Below are 18,099 nucleotides of genomic sequence, written 5' to 3'. Positions count from 1 at the left end.
AGTTATAACAAAATTCCAGTTACAGCAAAATAAAGATTCAGGCCACAATATTATCTGCTCTTTATATTCTTTATTTTTTTGTTGATTTGTTCAGTTATGCCGAAATTTCAAAAAGAAAACTGCCAGTCCCGAGGACTTTGTGTTATAAGTGGAGTCCACTGTATCACGTCAGCCAAGACAGTGACAAAGTGATGCTAATTCTCACCTTTATCTTTTTAATTCACACATTGATACGAGCATTAGGTCTAAAGTGGTTTGATTGGGCTTGATGCTTCGTGGGAGTCACAATGAGCCTTTGTCAGTGTTTAGTTTCCAAACTCTTTGATGCTTTCATGCACTGCTTACTTTTTTCTTCCCACAGCATCCGCACATGTTTCAGAAGGCAGTCCTGAAGGAGAAGTCAGACCAGCACTTTGATGCCAGAGTTGACCTCTGGAGCATCGGTATCACACTGTATCATCTAGCAACTGGATTGCTTCCGTTTAGACCGCAGGGCGGGCGCAAAAACTCGCCAATGATGTAAGTTTTGTTTGTTTAAGTTGGAAAAAAAAAAGGATATCTGAATTTTTCCCCTCTCCTTCTACTCTGCAGTTATGAGTAATAATTTGGTTTTTGTTCCATCGGCATGACATACCTGCCCGTACAATCATAATTTTTTGGACAAAGTATTATAAGTTGTTTACCACTAATACCAGGAGATTAGTGATTCACACCTTCATAGTCCTGTCATTTTGTGCCATGTAATGCACTAAAACATATATCATAGCGCAGATACACCCGAGTGCAATCAACAGCAAGAATTTTGACTTTGCTTTAGCAATGGGCTGAAGTCTTTTGTCTGTGGTGTGGACGCTGGTCAAGTAAATCATCATCTATTGTTACTGGTCACACACACAGGCATTACTTGACCACCGAGAAGGCGCCGGGCGTCATCAGTGGCGTCCAGACCGGACCTGGGAGGGATGACGTTGTTTGGAGCTCGGAGCTTCCCGAAACCTGCCAGCTGTCAGTGTGAGTTCTTTTGTCTGGTAGTCACGTCAGGAATTGTCCACTACTTTGTTTATGTCAGCTTTCTTCTATAACTTTCAATTTTGATTGGTGAAAAGAAGCAGAAGAAGGAAGGCAATGGTGATTTTTCATCAAGAGGAGTATTCCAAAAGATTTAGATTGATCAGTTCGAATCATGTAAACATTGTCACATGCGTGGCAAAAAGTCTGAGGGTGCACCCTTATATTACCATGCTTTCCCATTCTCTATTCCGTATCATTTATTAGCCTTGCTGATTGAAAATAATAGGTTGAATGATATCTATTTTTTTTTTAGTACATTAAACATTTTGTTTGTAAACTTTACAAGTGAATGTAGTTGAATCACAATATTTAATCAGACTTATTTCCACTTATGTCACAGTCCTGTATAAGATACAAATATTTCCATGCATAGTTTCATTTACTTGAACAAAAAAATTAACAACTTTTTATTTTTTCTGGTGTAAATACATAGTGGCCTAAAGAACCTGTTGACTCCACTGCTGGCGAGTTTGCTGGAGCTGGACTCAATGAAAGTCTGGTCCTTCACCCAGTTCTTTGAGGCCTCTCAGTCTATCCTATCCAGGAAGGTACTCCATGTCCTGTGGGTCGACCGTGCTTCTAACCTGAGAGTCTATTCTAACGCAACAGACACGTAAGTCCCTCTTAATAAATAAAGACAAGTATGTAAGGATGTAAAAGTTAGCTGTATGCAAATGTACCCATAATTTGTTGAAAACCAGAATGCATGAACTACGCACCGTTTGGCTACTTTTCTGTGCCTTGCTGGTTCATTTGCACAGAACCAGCAAAACAGTAGCTTGTGGCATTCACTTATTTGCAGCTGATTTGCAGCTAATTTTGTCTCTGTGTTTGACAGGGCCACATAGATTATTATCTCTACATGTAGGTTTCGTTCACACCAGTGTCTTTTCTTATCTCACTGCCAGCCTGCCTCCTTGATTTGCAAGGCAGAGCAGTTTCATGTTTGTGAGCAGAGCCGTCCATGAGCCCTCTTACAGCAGAACTTAGATGTAAGGGATGAGATCAAGCATTCATAATCCATCACCAAAAACTGATTGTCTTTCAGTATTATCGCACCATTCTTGAAATAAAGGGGTGGGGAAGGGGTGGGGGAGGGGTAGAATGTTTAGATTTGGATGTCCAGCTTCTTTGAGTGATGCTTTTTTTCCAGGCCGCAGAAGTCATTGCAGTCCACTCTATGATGTGAAATTTTACAGATTTGCTGTGGTTCAGGAAGCCATAACAACGCAAACAAGGCTTCCAGCAGGAAAGCAGGTTTTCTTCATCGACGGAGATGTCTATCAGGCAGACAGAAAGTGCACAGCTGCTGACCTCCCACAAACTTCTAGGGGCAAGCCCATCATGCTCTACAGCAGGGGAGCTGTTGAACCAAGTCAGATTTCCCCACCGTTTGTCGGTAAGTCCGAAATGTAGCGTCGGGTTTCTTTCATACAAGTTGGTACTGCAGTGTGACAAAGATGCGTCTGACTCTTTGTGACAAAGTTTTCCTTCCTGCCATCAATATCTTTGGGCATGAATCTAAAACCTAAGGAGAGGAGATTTTAGAGGCTTTACTAACATTTCTAACGCTGATCAGGTGCTTTGATAACAAGAATTATGAACATGTATTGCCTTTTGTTTATCAATTTGGTTCTCCGTCAAATGATGCAAATAGCTTCACATTGGTCTCTATAAGAAGTGAAGTATGTGTGCAGTTTGCACCATAGATGGTCCTTGTTTCTTTTTCTATCACATCGTCTTACAAATTGCTCAAAAGATGCATGTTTTGGTGTCTTGTCCATGAATATTGTTTTCAGGGTGCCAATTTTTTTCTTTTTTTTTTCTTTTTTGCTTTTCTTTCATTCATTCTTTGTTCTAGCTACAATGCCAGTTCTACATCCGAGATACTCACCACAGAATGACTACCCAATTGCCAAGGTAATTGTCAGAGTATAGGTATACTATGCATGTCATGAATTGCATTTGAATTTATATTAATGTATCAATGTGCAATGTGTTATATGTATATACACAGGGCTCGACACTAACGGTGGCCCGGTGGCCCTGGGCCACCAAAATTTCAGAAATGACGAATTTGGTGGCCTGGTCGGGCCACCAAAAAAGGTTTGATGTTTGCCTTTGGGCCACCAAAAATAAAAGTTAGTGTGGAGCCCTGATATACATACATGTATGTATACACAAACACACAATTACATCTTTTTTTTTCCACCAGAGAGGTAACGGAAATATTCTCATTCTCCTCCTACTCCACCAGGGCGCAGTGGCAGCAGGCTATGTCCTCCAGAGACGCCAGGAACAGCTGCATGAAATGAGCGACCACTTTGACCGCTTCGTGGAGGTAGTCAGGTTGGTAGCCTTGTCCCCAGATACAAATAAGCAGCAATTTATTTGGATTGGCACGAAAGAGGAAGCCGGCAAAGATCAGATCTGCACTGATGCAGGAGTTGTGACATTGATTTCATTTCATGAAGTTTTTGCATTGTTGTCAAAGCAAGAAACCGTGGCATGCAATTTTTCTGTATGTAACGACTTTAAAGTGTGTTTCAAAGAGAATACTTTGGCAATGATTAATCTGAGTGTGTACATGGGGTGTGTGGATTAGCATATTTGACCATAGCTGTGCACAAGATGAGTAATAGATTTGATTTGATTTGATTCTTTGTAGGTCCAACCTCTTGACCGATGGCCTGAGACTTCAGGCAGACAGTGCCAGTCTGATGGGCAAGCTGGAGGCGTCAGCTCTGGAAATTCAACTGTCATCCATGGCCCTCGATGCCCTCAACCGATCCCGTGAAAAGAACATCGCTGCTAAAGCCCAGATGCTGTGTCATGGACTCAACCAATGGAAGGCAGTACTTGGCGAGGTATTTCATGGGGCTTGTGGGTGGAGGGAGATTACCTGTGGGATATTTGCCACTTACTCTTTACAAATCTTTTAACTGAAGGTATACCTGAAGGATACATTGTGACCTGTGTGTGAGAACAGAGAACTGGGAAATCATTCTGGAATACAGTGTTTTGATAGTATATGATGATAAAGATTTAAGATTGATCATTAACACCAGCAAATCCAAAAGTTCATTTTTTCGTGTTGTTAATTTCCTTCAATTTTATGTCTCACATTTCCTTGAATTTTGTTTCTTACAGCAGCAATTATTGAAATGTCTTATCACTCCTGCAGATAAGATGATTTAATATTCCCCGAATGGAGTCTACCGCAAGATTATGGGTACTGGTTATAAACAGGGTAAATGTTTTTTTTTTGTTGTTTTTTTCTTTGTTTGCAGCATCAGCAGCAGTGTAGGGATGTGGCAGCAAACCTCCGCAGTCTCCTTAGCGAGTTGCAGCGACCCGATGGACTGCGAACACTGTGGAAGCCTTCACAAGGCTGCAGCGTCAACGGGGATGCTTGGTGAGTCTCGGTTCGAAAACCCTTTCAGCAGCAAATCAGTGAAGACCGTTCTGCTTGGTACGATGTGATGTAGCCAGTGTATCCTCTCTCATGTCATCACTGCTGTTCCAAAGCACTAGCGCAGTCCTGCCAGGCACTCATTCATAAGCCGTGGCTGAAAGGAACAACCAGTATGTGACAGAGAAGAGATTTTGGCTCCATGTGGGGGAGATATAGAACCTTGACATTTGATAAAGGATATGAGAGGAGGGACTGGAATAATTATGAATAAGAAGGCTTCGTAGAAAGAAATATTCCAGCAGCTATTTTTTAAGATGTAATTTTATACCTTTTTTTTTTTTTTTTTAAGTATGAAATGACTGTACGATTGCGGTATCCAAATGGTTCTGTAGACTGTGGAATAGAGGAGATAAAATGTTGATTTTCTCAGAAATTCATTGGCTGTATCCGAATCTGCTACTCGGACTCTTTGATGTGATATTGTACAGAGGCAGGAAAAATGTAAACACGTTGCAGTTCACCTTCATTCAACCATCATTTGTCCAGAAGTGAGAGAGTATTCAAGTGTGCCTCTGAGACCTTCTAGTGTTATACCTGAACTTCCTCCATTAGGCAAAGCAAAGACTCATTCAAACCCAGTGTTTCCATTTTGTGCACTGCTGCCCTCTACAGTACTGCAGAGCTAGTCCACCTTATTTCTGAGATGGAGGAGATCTTCCGACGCTTTGCAAAGGACAAGAAGCTGGGCAAGCTTTCCTACAACGAGGAGCAGATTCACAAGATGGAAAAGTAAGTTTCCTCATGATGCAAATACCACCACTGCTACCACTGATGATGATGATGATGATGATGATGATGATGATGATGATGATGATGATGATGATGATAGGAAGGAGGATTAAGATGATAATGAATGTAACAGTGATAGTGATAATGATATCATGATCAGAAAAAAAAAAAGAAGAGAGTGGAGGGTGGGAAGAATATGATAGTGATGATGATGATGACAATGACAATGACAATGATGACAAAGGATGACAAAGCACACCACCAGTAATTAAAACCACAAGGCTGTTTCTCATGTTGTAGATGCCATTGAATGGGCAAGCATTTTCATCAGGGCCATTCAAGACCAATCAAAATAAGACTGGTAATCTTGATTGATATAAGAAATGAGACATGTTTTTCGTGAAGTCTGTTTCTAGTTGTGGTATATATCTGGTTCATGTGAGATGTGTTAACATGTCACCTTTTACTTACCCTTCATCTTTGCTCTCTCTCTCTCTCTCTCTTTCTTCCAAGGTTGAACCTGGGTGAGAAGATGAAGCAGATGAAGGCATGCACGGTGAAGTGTGAGCAAAGATGGCGCAATCAGCATACTTTGCTCATGAAGTGGAACGAGTAAGTGGTCCCTTTTCACACCCCTTGCCTGAATTTCCTGTAAGATTGCAAAATGCAAGTTGAGAAGTTTTATCTGTGATGAAAATAGGTGTCAGTTGTGTGCTGTCGTGATTTCTCTAAGTTGGCAAGTGGACTCTAATCATAGCAGTTCTGAGTTATAAAATAGCTTGCATGGTGAATCACCTAATTTAACCATTCAATCTAGGCTGTTGTTGCTTTTATTTATCTTCCTGTATTTCCTAATAGATACACATGACTTCATTCTAACCAAGTTAGCTTGCTGTTCAGTGTGCAAGTTAAAACTATGGAATTGTACTTCAATCAATCATTCATACCCCAGTCAATTTGTTTCTGTTGAGAGCAGCTATTACAGTTACATACTTGCATTTAGTTGTCATTATAACATTTTTTAGATTTGTTTTGAACACTTCTGTTCATGTTACATTCTGTTTAATTTACTTTCTACTGCTAAATTACATAAATCACATTTAGCATTTGGAATTCTAACATGTTCTTGGGTCTTTTGAATCAGGTCAACCACTATCTCTGAAAGTGGCTAGGAATTTTTAACATGTTAATTTTGATTTTATCACTCTGTACACAGCAAAGCATCCAGCCAAAGACAGCGGATCCAGGTAGTCCATACCACTCTTGCAACCCTCATGAGTCGCTGTCAGGGTCTCAAGAGAACCATCGCAGATGTAAGTATCAAAGCAGCTGCATGCTCAGGCACATGTGTGCCTCATATTTTAGTTGACAGCGGCATGAAAAATGGAGAAAAAACCCCCAGAAATTCCACTTGGGCAATCATACCTGGCACACCCTGTCTTAGCATTGACACTGACGAGGCAAACGATGTGTTGAATTAGACAAAAAATAGCAGATGACATAAGGAATTTTCATATCTGTGTTGCATCAGCAGATAGCAAGTTAGAGTGGTCAGTACAAAGGGTGTTTTTATGCCTCCGCCACGAAGTGGTGCCGGAGGCATTATGTTTTCGGGTTGTCCGTCCGTCCGTCCGTCCGTCCTTCCGTCCGTCCGTCCGTCCGTCCGTCCTTCCGTCTGTCCGTAATGAATTTTGTGGACAAGGTAACTATCAAAACCTGTTGAGGTATCCTAATGAAACTTGGCATGTATTTGTATTAGGGGGTGAAGTTGTGCCTATCAACTTTTGGGTGCACATGCTCAAGGTCAAAGGTCAAAAGGTCAAGGTCAAATACATAAAATTTCACTATTTCCACCATATCTATTGAATGCCTGAAGATATTTTTTGGAAACTTAGTGTATACATGTATTACCCAATTAAGATTCTCTGGTGAAAGTTTGGGTCATGAGGTCAAAGGTCAAAGGTCAAAAGGTCAGGGTCAAATACATAAAATTTCACTATTTCCACCATATCTATTGAATGCCTGAAGATATTTTCTTGAAACTTAGTGTATACATGTATTACCCAATGAAGATTATCTGGTGAAAGTTTGGGTCATGAGGTCAAAGGTCAAAAGGTCAAGTAAAAATATTAAAACTTTTTTTTTTCTCCATACCTTGGAAAATTGTTCAAGGTATCTTCATGGAACATAGTATATACATATACTGACTGGAAGTGATTATCTAGAGAATGTAGGGTTCATGGGGTCAAAGGTCAGTGGTCAAAGGTCAAGTGCAACACTTCAAAATTTTACTATTTCCCTCCTATCATGCAATGCCAGCAGGGTTATTATTTTTTTTACACTTGGTGTATGCATACATGTGTAACCTAATAGAAATTCTCTGGAAAGTTTTTTTTTTTTTCTTCTTTTTTTGCCACAAAGGTCAAAAGGTCAAGATCGAGTGAAAGTGCTGAACTAACTTTTTCCTCCATATCTCGGAAGTGGCTCAAGTTATCTTGAAACATAGTACATATTATGCATGTTCTACCTGAGAGTGATTATCTTATGAATTTTAGGGTCAAGGGCCAGATGAAAATGGTAACAATTTACTATTCAATTCAGAAATTGCACTTTTTCTCCCCACCTGTACCTTGAAAATTACTCAATGCCTAAATGTATGAATGGGTCAAAGTCGAGTTAAAGTCCTTAAATCCCTAGATACATGCTCTCCTATTCATCCAATTAAACCTAGGTCAAGGAAGGTGAACATTCAACACATTTGTGACAAACTTGTCATTTCAATATTTTGCCAATTTTGTGAAAATGTAATCACACATTGTCCACATGTACTATTTAGACCTATTGGGAAAATCATGCATTATGGCGGAGGCATACCAGTCGCCAAAGCGACATTTCTAGTTTTTTTTTTTTTTTTTCTATTCCTGGCATTTCCATTTCAAGTATTTTTTTTCCAGTGAGTTCAGTATTGCATTGGAGACTTGCTTCCAACCTATAAGTTTTTTACATGCTTTGACAATGTCCCTTTTCTCCTTTCTGTGCATGCAGCTCACTTCCCAGAGCTGGCGCTTGATCGACTCAGCAAGTGGGTCTCCTCGGGATGTCAGCAGGGACCCGGCACATCTTGACCAACTAGAAAATGGCACGCAGACATCCCTCAACCTCGACCGCTTGCACCAACAACCGTCCTGGGGTGGAATCGGCCATCTCACTGACAGCAGGCAGCCCCTGACAATGGGCCCAGGGAAGGCGGACCCCTCGGGCGTCATCATGTCGCCCTGGCAGAGCCAAGAACCACTGCCTCGATCCGTTGCGTCAGCACCGCCGACCGGTGCACATTACGCAGCCGGTTTGGAGCAGCCATCTGCTGTCTTGAGGAAGTCATCACCACCGGTCCTGGATGCCCATGGTTATAGGAGTCCAACAATGTAAGTTGCTCTTAGAGGCTGAGTGGATTTCTGTGAAGAAGTTCATATCTTACTGCTTTTTGTAACCTGCTTAAAAACCTGCTTGAAATAGCATAGCATAGTATAGCATAGTATTGACTTGAAACACCAATACCGAGTTACTTTAACTGATCTAATAACTGACATTCATTGTTAGAAAACTGTTGTAATCAAAACATGAACTGCTTTCCCTCTATTCATGCACAAAGTCATTGATGGAGTATTCTGACTCCAGTAGAAGAATCAAACATCATGTAGGCAGGAAATCTTACCTCTACCTGAGGATATCTTATATAATTCTATACGTGCAAACTTTGTAGGTCTTTGTAGAGCATGTGTTGTAGGAACATTCCCCTAAACCTTTTCAGGGTGTCATGTTCTACCTTGATTGCAATATTACCTTTCACGAGATTTGTCAACGAATTGCCGCTCATCTGGCAGGAGAGATAAAATGTATAATTCCCAGGGACACATCATTTGACTCTTGTTTAATCTCATCTCCCGCAGGATCCCAGACCTTCCCCTGGAGCTGAGTGGTGGGCCTCAAAGGCCATCCTCTGAAGGAGACAACAGAGGAGCTAGTCCTCCAAGAGGAGGTGCAGGGGCACGAGGAGGACCTCGAATGATCAAACTCCCAAAGAGCCTGAAACATAGGTGAGTTGTCACGGGATAATCATCTATCTGAACCATTCAGCGTTTGTAACCAGCACTGAGTGTTTCATGTGGTGACACAACATTTGCTCCTGCGACAATTGCTCTGGTCGTCTTTTCTCCAAGGATTTATGGTTAGGGTTAAAGTTGTGATAGAGTTTTAGGTTTAGTTTGATGGTGAGGGTTAGAATTAGGGTTAGGGTTATGTTTGTTCATGGAACCCTTTAGGCACTATACTAGTCTTTCCCCACCCTTCATCACAATGTTTTGTGTGTGTGTGTGTGTGTTGTTTTTTTTTTTAATGTACTGCTGTCTTGATATTACGCTGCCTTTTCTTGTTTACGTGATAACCATACAAATGTGTCTGGGAATTTATTTAAAAGTGGAAGGAAGAATCAATTTTTCATTTCTTGTCGCTAAACCAGTTTCTACATGTTGATAGCAAGATATGAAAATTAACCATGCTCTACCTTTTTTGTTCTCTCTCTCTCTCTCTGCAGCTTGGAGAGGTACCAGAAAGAGTCTGGCAGCACCCCGTACCTCATCCAGGAATCCAACAAGATCATGAGTGCCATGGATGACCTCTCCCTCACGGTGGAGATGCCGGACCTCGACTCCATCCCCGTCACCCTCACACAGGATGTGGAGGGCGAGACTCCGGTCGACAGCGACGAGGAGTTTGGGAGCCTGGACATCAAGCGGCCGCCCGCCTCCTACCAGTCCGTCGTCGAGTGAGGCCTGCACCAAAAGGACCTGGCATCGTAACTTGACGACCACCACCCTCCCCTATCACTCGCCACATGTTTTATGGATATAGAAGACTTCTCAGTTGCTAAATTATGCATCTTACAGTAGTGTAACGAAAGCCACACAAAGCAACACAGAAACTGTCATCTACATTTAATTTCCAGATGCAATTTTTTTTTTTTTTTTTGTGGGGCTTTACCGGTTACACTAATCTTCAAGTCACTACTTCTCGGATGCTTCACTGCTGCTTGAGCAAAGATGGCAGGCACATTTTACAATGGTTTTAATAGCAATCTGACTCACTAGTTTAGGGTCTTTCCAGAGTGGCTCTAGGATAGGTATGGCATATCTGTGATTGCCATTACCAGAAAAACAACAGCAACATCAACAGCAACAACAAGCCGCAGTCTTCTAGCTGTTTCCGTAAAATCAAATATAAGAACACATTGGTGAGGAGATCCGTTCAGGCAAGTAGGCGAGGTGTAGAGCCTGGTGTTGTGCTGAGTGTGACCAATGTTTGCACGCAGGTGCACATGACGAAGAGACCCAGCGCCAAGCCTGGTGTTGGAGTAAAGTGGTGGGAATACTCACTTGCAAGGACTCTGCAGTAAAATGTGATCACTGCAGTCCTGAAAAATTTAAAGAAAAAAAAGGAAAAAACCCCAAAACATTAAAATACTATGCAAACTTTGGGGGGGGGGGAAGATAAAAGCAGATAAGCAAAATTAAGTATTGATTTGCTCCTGCAAGGTTGCATGATTTGCTAGGATAGAAAAATTTGATATAGAAATAATGACACTTTAGCAGTAGCATATATCAGAAAGAGTAGTACAGTACTCTCCGCATAATCGGGTAGGCTTGGGCAGAGCGTTTCTTACCCGATTAGGCGGAGTACCCGATTAACGGAAGAACAAGTCTCATTCACAATTGACACACACAATGTGTATGTACGTACATGCATTGTATGCTTAACACGCATGCTTGCAATGCACATTTTACATACCTTACACTTGCTCAGTCACGAGCAATATTATGGACAAATATATCTTCAGAAAACTTTGTCGTTTGACTATAGACTTCTCGCTAACACTCAAGCGTTTTCCGAAATGAACACGTCTCTTTGCGTGCACTAGTCACATAGAACCTCGGGTTACTTTTCGAGAAGTGACTGGGGAAAAGCAAAATTATGGAGCTGGTGAATGGCCTGATTTTCGTTGCAAACTTCTCGTATTGTGAATGTTGTTGCAGAGCAAGGGAGAAGCGGAAGTGTGTTCAACTCCTGTCTGTCTATGCAGTTGTGAGTGCCTGCTACATTGTGTAATGTTCGTTTACGCGTGGCAAGTCGGTACTGGTACATGTGTTTTCATGTGTAATCACTCCCCAAATGATCGGTCTTCTATACGCAAATCAAGCCGAGAATGCGATTAGCCGTGGAAACTTTGACATTCATGATTTCTTAAAGTTTTTATCTGCGATAAAATGTGGGTAAAAGTTAGATAAGAAGAAAATTATTTACCCATTTATGTGGAGAGGCAACCCGATTATCAGGTAATTTTAATGTGCATTGGAACTGATTTGGACATTACTACCCAATTAAACGGAGTACCCGTTTAAGCGATACCCGATTATGCGGAGAGTACTGTATTAGCATTCTAATGAAGCACAGGACACAGTGGCTCAGTGAGAATTGGATTTAGACTGTCACCACAGTTAAACGAGAGCATTCAATTCTCACTGATTCATGAAATAGGCCTGTGCATCATTTGTTTTATAAAATGTGCCAGGAAATTCATGGAATTCAACTCTTTTCCACCATCTTGTGTCCAGTACACCTATAACACTATACAAGAATTGAGTCATGCATTTGGATTTTACTGGATGCATGGCTCAGTGTGGATCAGTAGAAATCAGTGCATAGTGATTGACCAATCAGATTGCAGAGATTCTAAAGCCCGTCTTCTACAACAAAATATACGACATCACAGGGAAGGAGAGTAATGTTATGTAGACACTATGAGGCAACACATACAAGTGCCATCTTGTAGCATTAGTGATAGATTAGTAAAAGATAAAAGTGTAGAACAAATTGCAGTAGGCAAAGAATACATGTAGGTAGGTTTTAACAAATGTAATAGTAAATATACCCTAACCACAGAAAACCCAAGAGCTAGTAAAGCTATAGGTCATGTATATGTCCTTTGGGGGTGTATACATGGCAAGTGATCACAGCTTTTGTAACATTCTTTTTGGAATTGTTTGTTTAAGTAGGGTTTGTGGTATATTATCACTGGAATGCAAGAAATGCAAGAAAAGCTACTAAAATACTTCTGCAAAGGAAATGGAATTCATACATGGTGACTGTCAACAGCTGTGATGCCTAAGTTTTCTTATAGGAATGATTGGTATATTCTTTACTTGAATACTGTAGTTTCCAATGTTTGGATTGGCCTCTCATGGTTTATCTCTAAGTTTTTGAAGGCGCAGGTGAAATATTTTAAACAGGAACAGACCTGTTCTTATATTCAAAACACCTACTGACGGGAAACAGACCTAATATATTTATGTGTGTATATATATATATATATATATATATATATATATATATATATATATATATATGTATATATGATTAACCTGGAGTAGAATAAATTAATAAAGATAAAGGTATTGTCTGCACATGGCTCGTTACATGTTCAGCAGTTCAACAATATTCACTTGTGCTAATGTTCACTTGAACCAATGTTCACTTGTGCGTACGTGGCACTGCACTCTAATTGACATTTCCAGTGCGATGCCTTTTCTCCTAACATTAGCATGAGATTACAATGAAAATGATGCCTGCAAAGTACCATAAATATACTGTGTCACTGTAGCAGATGTATGTACATGATCAGAGTATCATATTTCAATATAAGCTGCCTGCATCAAGTTATGAACACTGCATGTACATTTACGTCATCCAGTGTGATAGTTATGTGCTATTTTTGCATCCATTGTAAATATTTCTTCAGTTTTTCTTTTGTAAATTTTTCATCACTTCTGTATGTGCAATTTGACATGTTAGAAATTATTTACTTAACTTTCATGCATGTAACTTGTGTTTATATTTCTACAGTGTTGCTTGCCTAAGTAAGTTATGATGCTAGTCATCGTATCATGTCATATTATGTTAGTGATGTATACATTACCGTAGGTAAGATTGTACTCACATGTCATTGGTCATTGAAACGTTTTATGGTGCAGATTCATGTCTTTCAGGTAGTGGTGTGTAGATGATTGGAGTTTCAGGTGACTCTGAGAGCACATAGTGCAGCCTTACATAATCAATCTTGCCATTGCCCGTTACCAAGAATTCTTGCGGTGAAGGGCATTAGTCAGCACGTTGTCAACAGCAGATGTTATGTAGCTCTCACGAACCGACTATATTACGCTCCAACACTATAAATTCATTGATGATGAAAATCTTTTCTCGTAACTATCACCTTGGAAATGTATGCTTCCATTTGGAAGCATCTATATCTTTGGATAATGTACTGCACTGTCGAAACCATGGAATTTTCCGTAGAACGGAAATTTTCACGAATGTTGTGTGAAACTGAACTATTGCCAAAGTGATGTGTCACACTAACATATTTTGAGTTGGTGGATTGTGTACAAAAAGTTATCTCACTGGATATATGTTAAAAAGCCAAGTTTACGTAATTGACTTTGCGAGAACACTTCATTGCACAAAAATCTACTATCCTAGTGTCTGTGTATTTGTATATACTGTCAGTTTTATCAGTACTACTAAGTGCTCTCATTTATCTAGCATGTGTTCATGTACACTTCTATTTCCAGCTTTGCTGGTTCTTCATAATGTATAGCATGTGACAGTATTACCTTATCAGCACATTCCAATTATTAGATGTAACATTTAAACTCAGAAGCAACTCAGCATGCAACTGTACACTTGTATTGCATTGGATGGCATCTATAGTACAAGTGTGGTAATGAAGATATCAATTCATGTTACGGGAATAGTAATAATCATAGGTATTATTATTATTATTATTATGTGATATTTAAACATAATTGTTATAATCATTTCATGTATTCCTTTTGTTTTGCAACCATCACTGTCTTGAATAAACAGATCCAAATAAGTGTGAGTTGTCCAGCAGTTGCCGTGTTTCTCAGTGTACCGTTTTTGTTTCCAACCCACTCTTTCTCAGCTTTGTGTCATACCATTAGCCTGAATGGAGATTGATGCATTTTTTTTTTTATTTGTTTGTGTCTTTGCTTGTTTTTTTTTTCTATTTTTATTTTTTTTGTTTGTTTTTACAAGCATACTTCAATGTTTAATCAAACCTACAGTCTCCAATGTTTAACTCTGTGTTTCCCATATTAGATTATTGCACATGTGTCCAGCACAAGACAAGCCCGGTCTTTATAATCAATGGGTTAATTATGCAAGCATCTATTGTGACTGTCTTGTCAGTATGTATAGTAGTCTATGCCCCTAGCAGTTGAACACACCTTATAAGCCATGACAAACGTGACATTATGACTTGTAAAATATGTAAAGGCCTCTATGTCAGCGGTTGTATCTATACAGCTTGTATGTACAAAACACAATTCTGGAGCTAAAAATCTCATGACATGTATCTAACTCATTGAAGTACATTGTATGTTTAACTAGGGTACTGGATGCAGTGGCTTCATTTGTTGATGTGAATACCAGACATGGAACCTTAGTTGTAGATAAATAAAGAGTTGACAGTGGTTTTGTATGAAGATACACACAAAACTGGATACTTGTTGTTCACGGAATTAGTGTTATCAAATTCTTATTGCTTTCTGGACCTTGTTTTCCCGGATAATTATTTTGTATATATACGAATGACTGTGCATAGAAGCGATCTGAAATGCAGATATGTTATTGCACCACACACCAAGTATTCATCAAGAATGTCTGATGTAAAAATTTGTTAATTACCTCAATGCATGAATCTGCAGTTTCTCTCAATTGAGAAACTAGTGTACATTGTTGGTGCTGTTACCTTGCCCCTAACACCAATAAACAAGCAAACAGTGTTAAAAAGACATGAATAAGCTTTGTCGATCAGATGTTACTTCTTCTTCATCTCAAGCAACAAGGCTGTATGTGTGTCATCGTGTGTGTGGTGTCTGTCTGTCTGTCTGCTGTTTTCTCTGTGTTCATAGGTCGGGCGGGGGGGGGGGGGGGGGGGGTAAAATCTGAATCTTCATGTAAACCAAAGAGGAGATATTACACACTGTCGTATCACTACCCCCTCCCCCTTCCCAACACGCACGCATCGTATGAAGGCAGAGTTCATTGTCTTCTAAATTCTACACCATGATTGACTGTAATGATGGTCAAACTTTGTAACCATGGAAACGAGGGTTTTTTTTTTTGGGGGGGGGATAGTACGGCTTTTGCCACTTTTCTCCGCTTCCCTTCCTTTGAAATACAATTTTATTCAGTATTGCTCCCATTTTATAACAAGTTTTCTCCGTCAAGGAGGATCTCTGCAGTGCTTGTAGGTTCCATGACATTTGCTCCAGCGACACAGCGGACGTCGCTTTACCCCCGTTTGTCTGCATGTGGTTGTGTTTGTTTTTACTCTTCGCTCATTCCAAACCATAGAAACTCAGCTACGTCAGCTACGAAGAAATCAATGTGTAATACATGAAAAACTCTTTCACAGATTTTCAAGATGAAATCCATGTGCCTGCGCGCATCGCGATAACAATTATTATTTAAATAATCTTGATCTCTTAATAGAACTAAGAAGTTTCTCTCTAATCCAAGTTCTCTCTATAGTGCCTTGCCCCCTCTCTTGTCGATGACATTGCTCCAGCGACAATTGCTCCCGTGAAATATCTACACGCTATAAAAGGCAAACATGGATTCTACCCACTAACAAAACCCTAACACTAATCCTAATCCTCGAATCAAACGAAACCTAACACCCTACCACAACCCTAACCCTAGCCTTAAGTCCTCGGAGAAAATAAGACTGGAACAATAGTCGCAGGAGCAAACGTCGTGACATTCTTCTCTTAACTTTTAACAGACATGAAAATAAAAGATTTATTAATATGATCATTTTACCCAAAGAGAAAAACAACCAAACAACAAAAGTACACGTCCCCTAAGATAACTTTTCCACAAGATCAAAGAAAGAGTTCGTTTGATCTCTTTCAGTTGCGTTTGAGTATTATGAATATATAATGCGAATATAAAGTAGGCCTGCTTCAAAAAGAGGGACGAAATAAAAAAAAAAAAGATACATTTTTGATTGACAAATAATTCTATACCTGGAAAAAATGAACACCTCCCAATGTCGACCAGGGTCGTAGTAATGGAAGTTTAATTGCGTATATTTTTCCGTGTTATGATTGGATAAAAGCAAAATAAACAAAGGGATGGGATGGGTGCTTTGCTAGATGCCCACTTCGAACTGTCTATATGATTCCACTGTTCTAAAGTTCAGAATATAATACATTGTGCTCAAATGCTTTACAAAACAAGCACACACACACACACACACACACACACACAAAAGAATAAGCGCGACGGCAACAGAAGAAACATAATGCCAATGACTTTTTTTTTTTATATTCTTAGAATAATGATGTTAAAAAAATAATTAAAGACGAGCTACAATACCCAGATAGTAACTTCCATATGGAGGCAACCCAGCCCTTCAGAATATACAGCGTGTTCCAGAAAAAAAAAAACCGAAAGCGAGGTTCATTGCAATTCTTTGCGATCATAATCATATATTTGCTTTATGAGATGTACATAAATGGAAAGATACACTTCTCTTCTTTCATTTGATGCACAACTCATTGTTCAAAATTTGTGCATGACTGAGTTAGAACAATAGACAGTAGTGCTACTAAATTTTCATTTGCACGAGCAAATTGCAAATTTGGATAAGTTTTTCAGACTTTTTCAGCAATCTTTTTCAAAAAATAAAATCATAGCCTTAATATCCATTCTTTTTCCTTTCATATGATATCCCATACATAAAAAAATGATCAACGCCTGCTCGAGAAAACGTAATTCAAAATATGCTTCCATTTTACCCAGATAGATAAATAGTAAGTAAGGAGCCATTTAGCTTTCCCGACGCCTGCTCAACTTGTCAGATAACAATGGCCTTCATGCTTCAATGAATTTACACGATTGTTACCGACGGTTCGGTTGTGAATAGGGTCGTAAATTAGCACATACTCATGAGCTTGCCTGACAGGGCAAAGGTGTTCATGAGCGGAATGTTTGGGAAGGTGGGGTGGGAGTAACGGACTGAGAAAAACCTTCCGACCCCCCCCCCCAAAAAAAAAAGATGACTTTCTTCCCTGCATTTGCACTTGCACCTTTGAAATGTTAGACGCGCAAGTTCAGTGATAAATAAAGTGATGTACCTTCTCTTTCTGCTTCACCTCCCCCTTCAAAAATTGCAAAACCCTGTCAGTGATGAAGGACTAAACCACGCATGAGGGAATTGTAGAGAGGAATGAAAACAGTGAAATAAGTTTGAGGTACAAAATCATCAAAATGTGTATCATTGTTATAATGTTGATTTCCCATAGCCATTGGACTGCGTGCAGCCTGAGAATACTCACATTAGTCTTCAATTATTGGTTATGTCTCACAGCTTATTTTAAATAAATGACAAGAAAGGGCTTTCGGTCTCATACAGCATGTAAATACCCCCCCCCCCCCCCCTGAACAACATTCACTGTAGCACTGCGGTTGTTTTGTGTGAATTCAATGGTGCAGATGAGCCCAAAATGCTAAGTCGGGAGAGCTGAATGCTCGTTTTTCGACTATCCGTAGAGCATGTTTTCATGCACATTTTTCTCAAGCATGCGTTATTCATATTTGACGCGTAAGGTTTCATATGAAAGAAGAAAATATGAATATTTGGGTTATGAACTTTGTTTTTCAAAAACGTAACGTTAACAGTC

General features: G+C 39.8%; 1 protein-coding gene across 1 annotated transcript in view; it reads left to right on the top strand.

The window, feature by feature from the left end:
• LOC140240138 (inhibitor of nuclear factor kappa-B kinase subunit epsilon-like) overlaps positions 1-10,190 on the top strand; it is a 40,531-nt gene extending 30,341 nt beyond the window's left edge. The window contains exons 6-19 of the mRNA XM_072319948.1: positions 362-519; positions 898-1,011; positions 1,505-1,684; positions 2,271-2,470; positions 2,933-2,991; positions 3,329-3,420; positions 3,740-3,938; positions 4,362-4,486; positions 5,159-5,275; positions 5,789-5,887; positions 6,492-6,588; positions 8,321-8,700; positions 9,226-9,372; positions 9,870-10,190. Coding sequence (XP_072176049.1) covers positions 362-519; positions 898-1,011; positions 1,505-1,684; positions 2,271-2,470; positions 2,933-2,991; positions 3,329-3,420; positions 3,740-3,938; positions 4,362-4,486; positions 5,159-5,275; positions 5,789-5,887; positions 6,492-6,588; positions 8,321-8,700; positions 9,226-9,372; positions 9,870-10,104 — 2,202 coding nt within the window. The 3' untranslated portion in view covers positions 10,105-10,190. The remainder of the gene's footprint in view (positions 1-361; positions 520-897; positions 1,012-1,504; positions 1,685-2,270; positions 2,471-2,932; positions 2,992-3,328; positions 3,421-3,739; positions 3,939-4,361; positions 4,487-5,158; positions 5,276-5,788; positions 5,888-6,491; positions 6,589-8,320; positions 8,701-9,225; positions 9,373-9,869) is intronic.
• The last annotated feature ends 7,909 nt before the right edge of the window (positions 10,191-18,099 follow it).

Source organism: Diadema setosum, chromosome 2 (assembly GCF_964275005.1).
Source record: "Diadema setosum chromosome 2, eeDiaSeto1, whole genome shotgun sequence".
NCBI lineage: Eukaryota > Metazoa > Echinodermata > Echinoidea > Diadematoida > Diadematidae > Diadema > Diadema setosum.
Note: the sequence above shows the minus strand (reverse complement) of the source record. Positions and strands in the feature narration are given on the sequence as shown.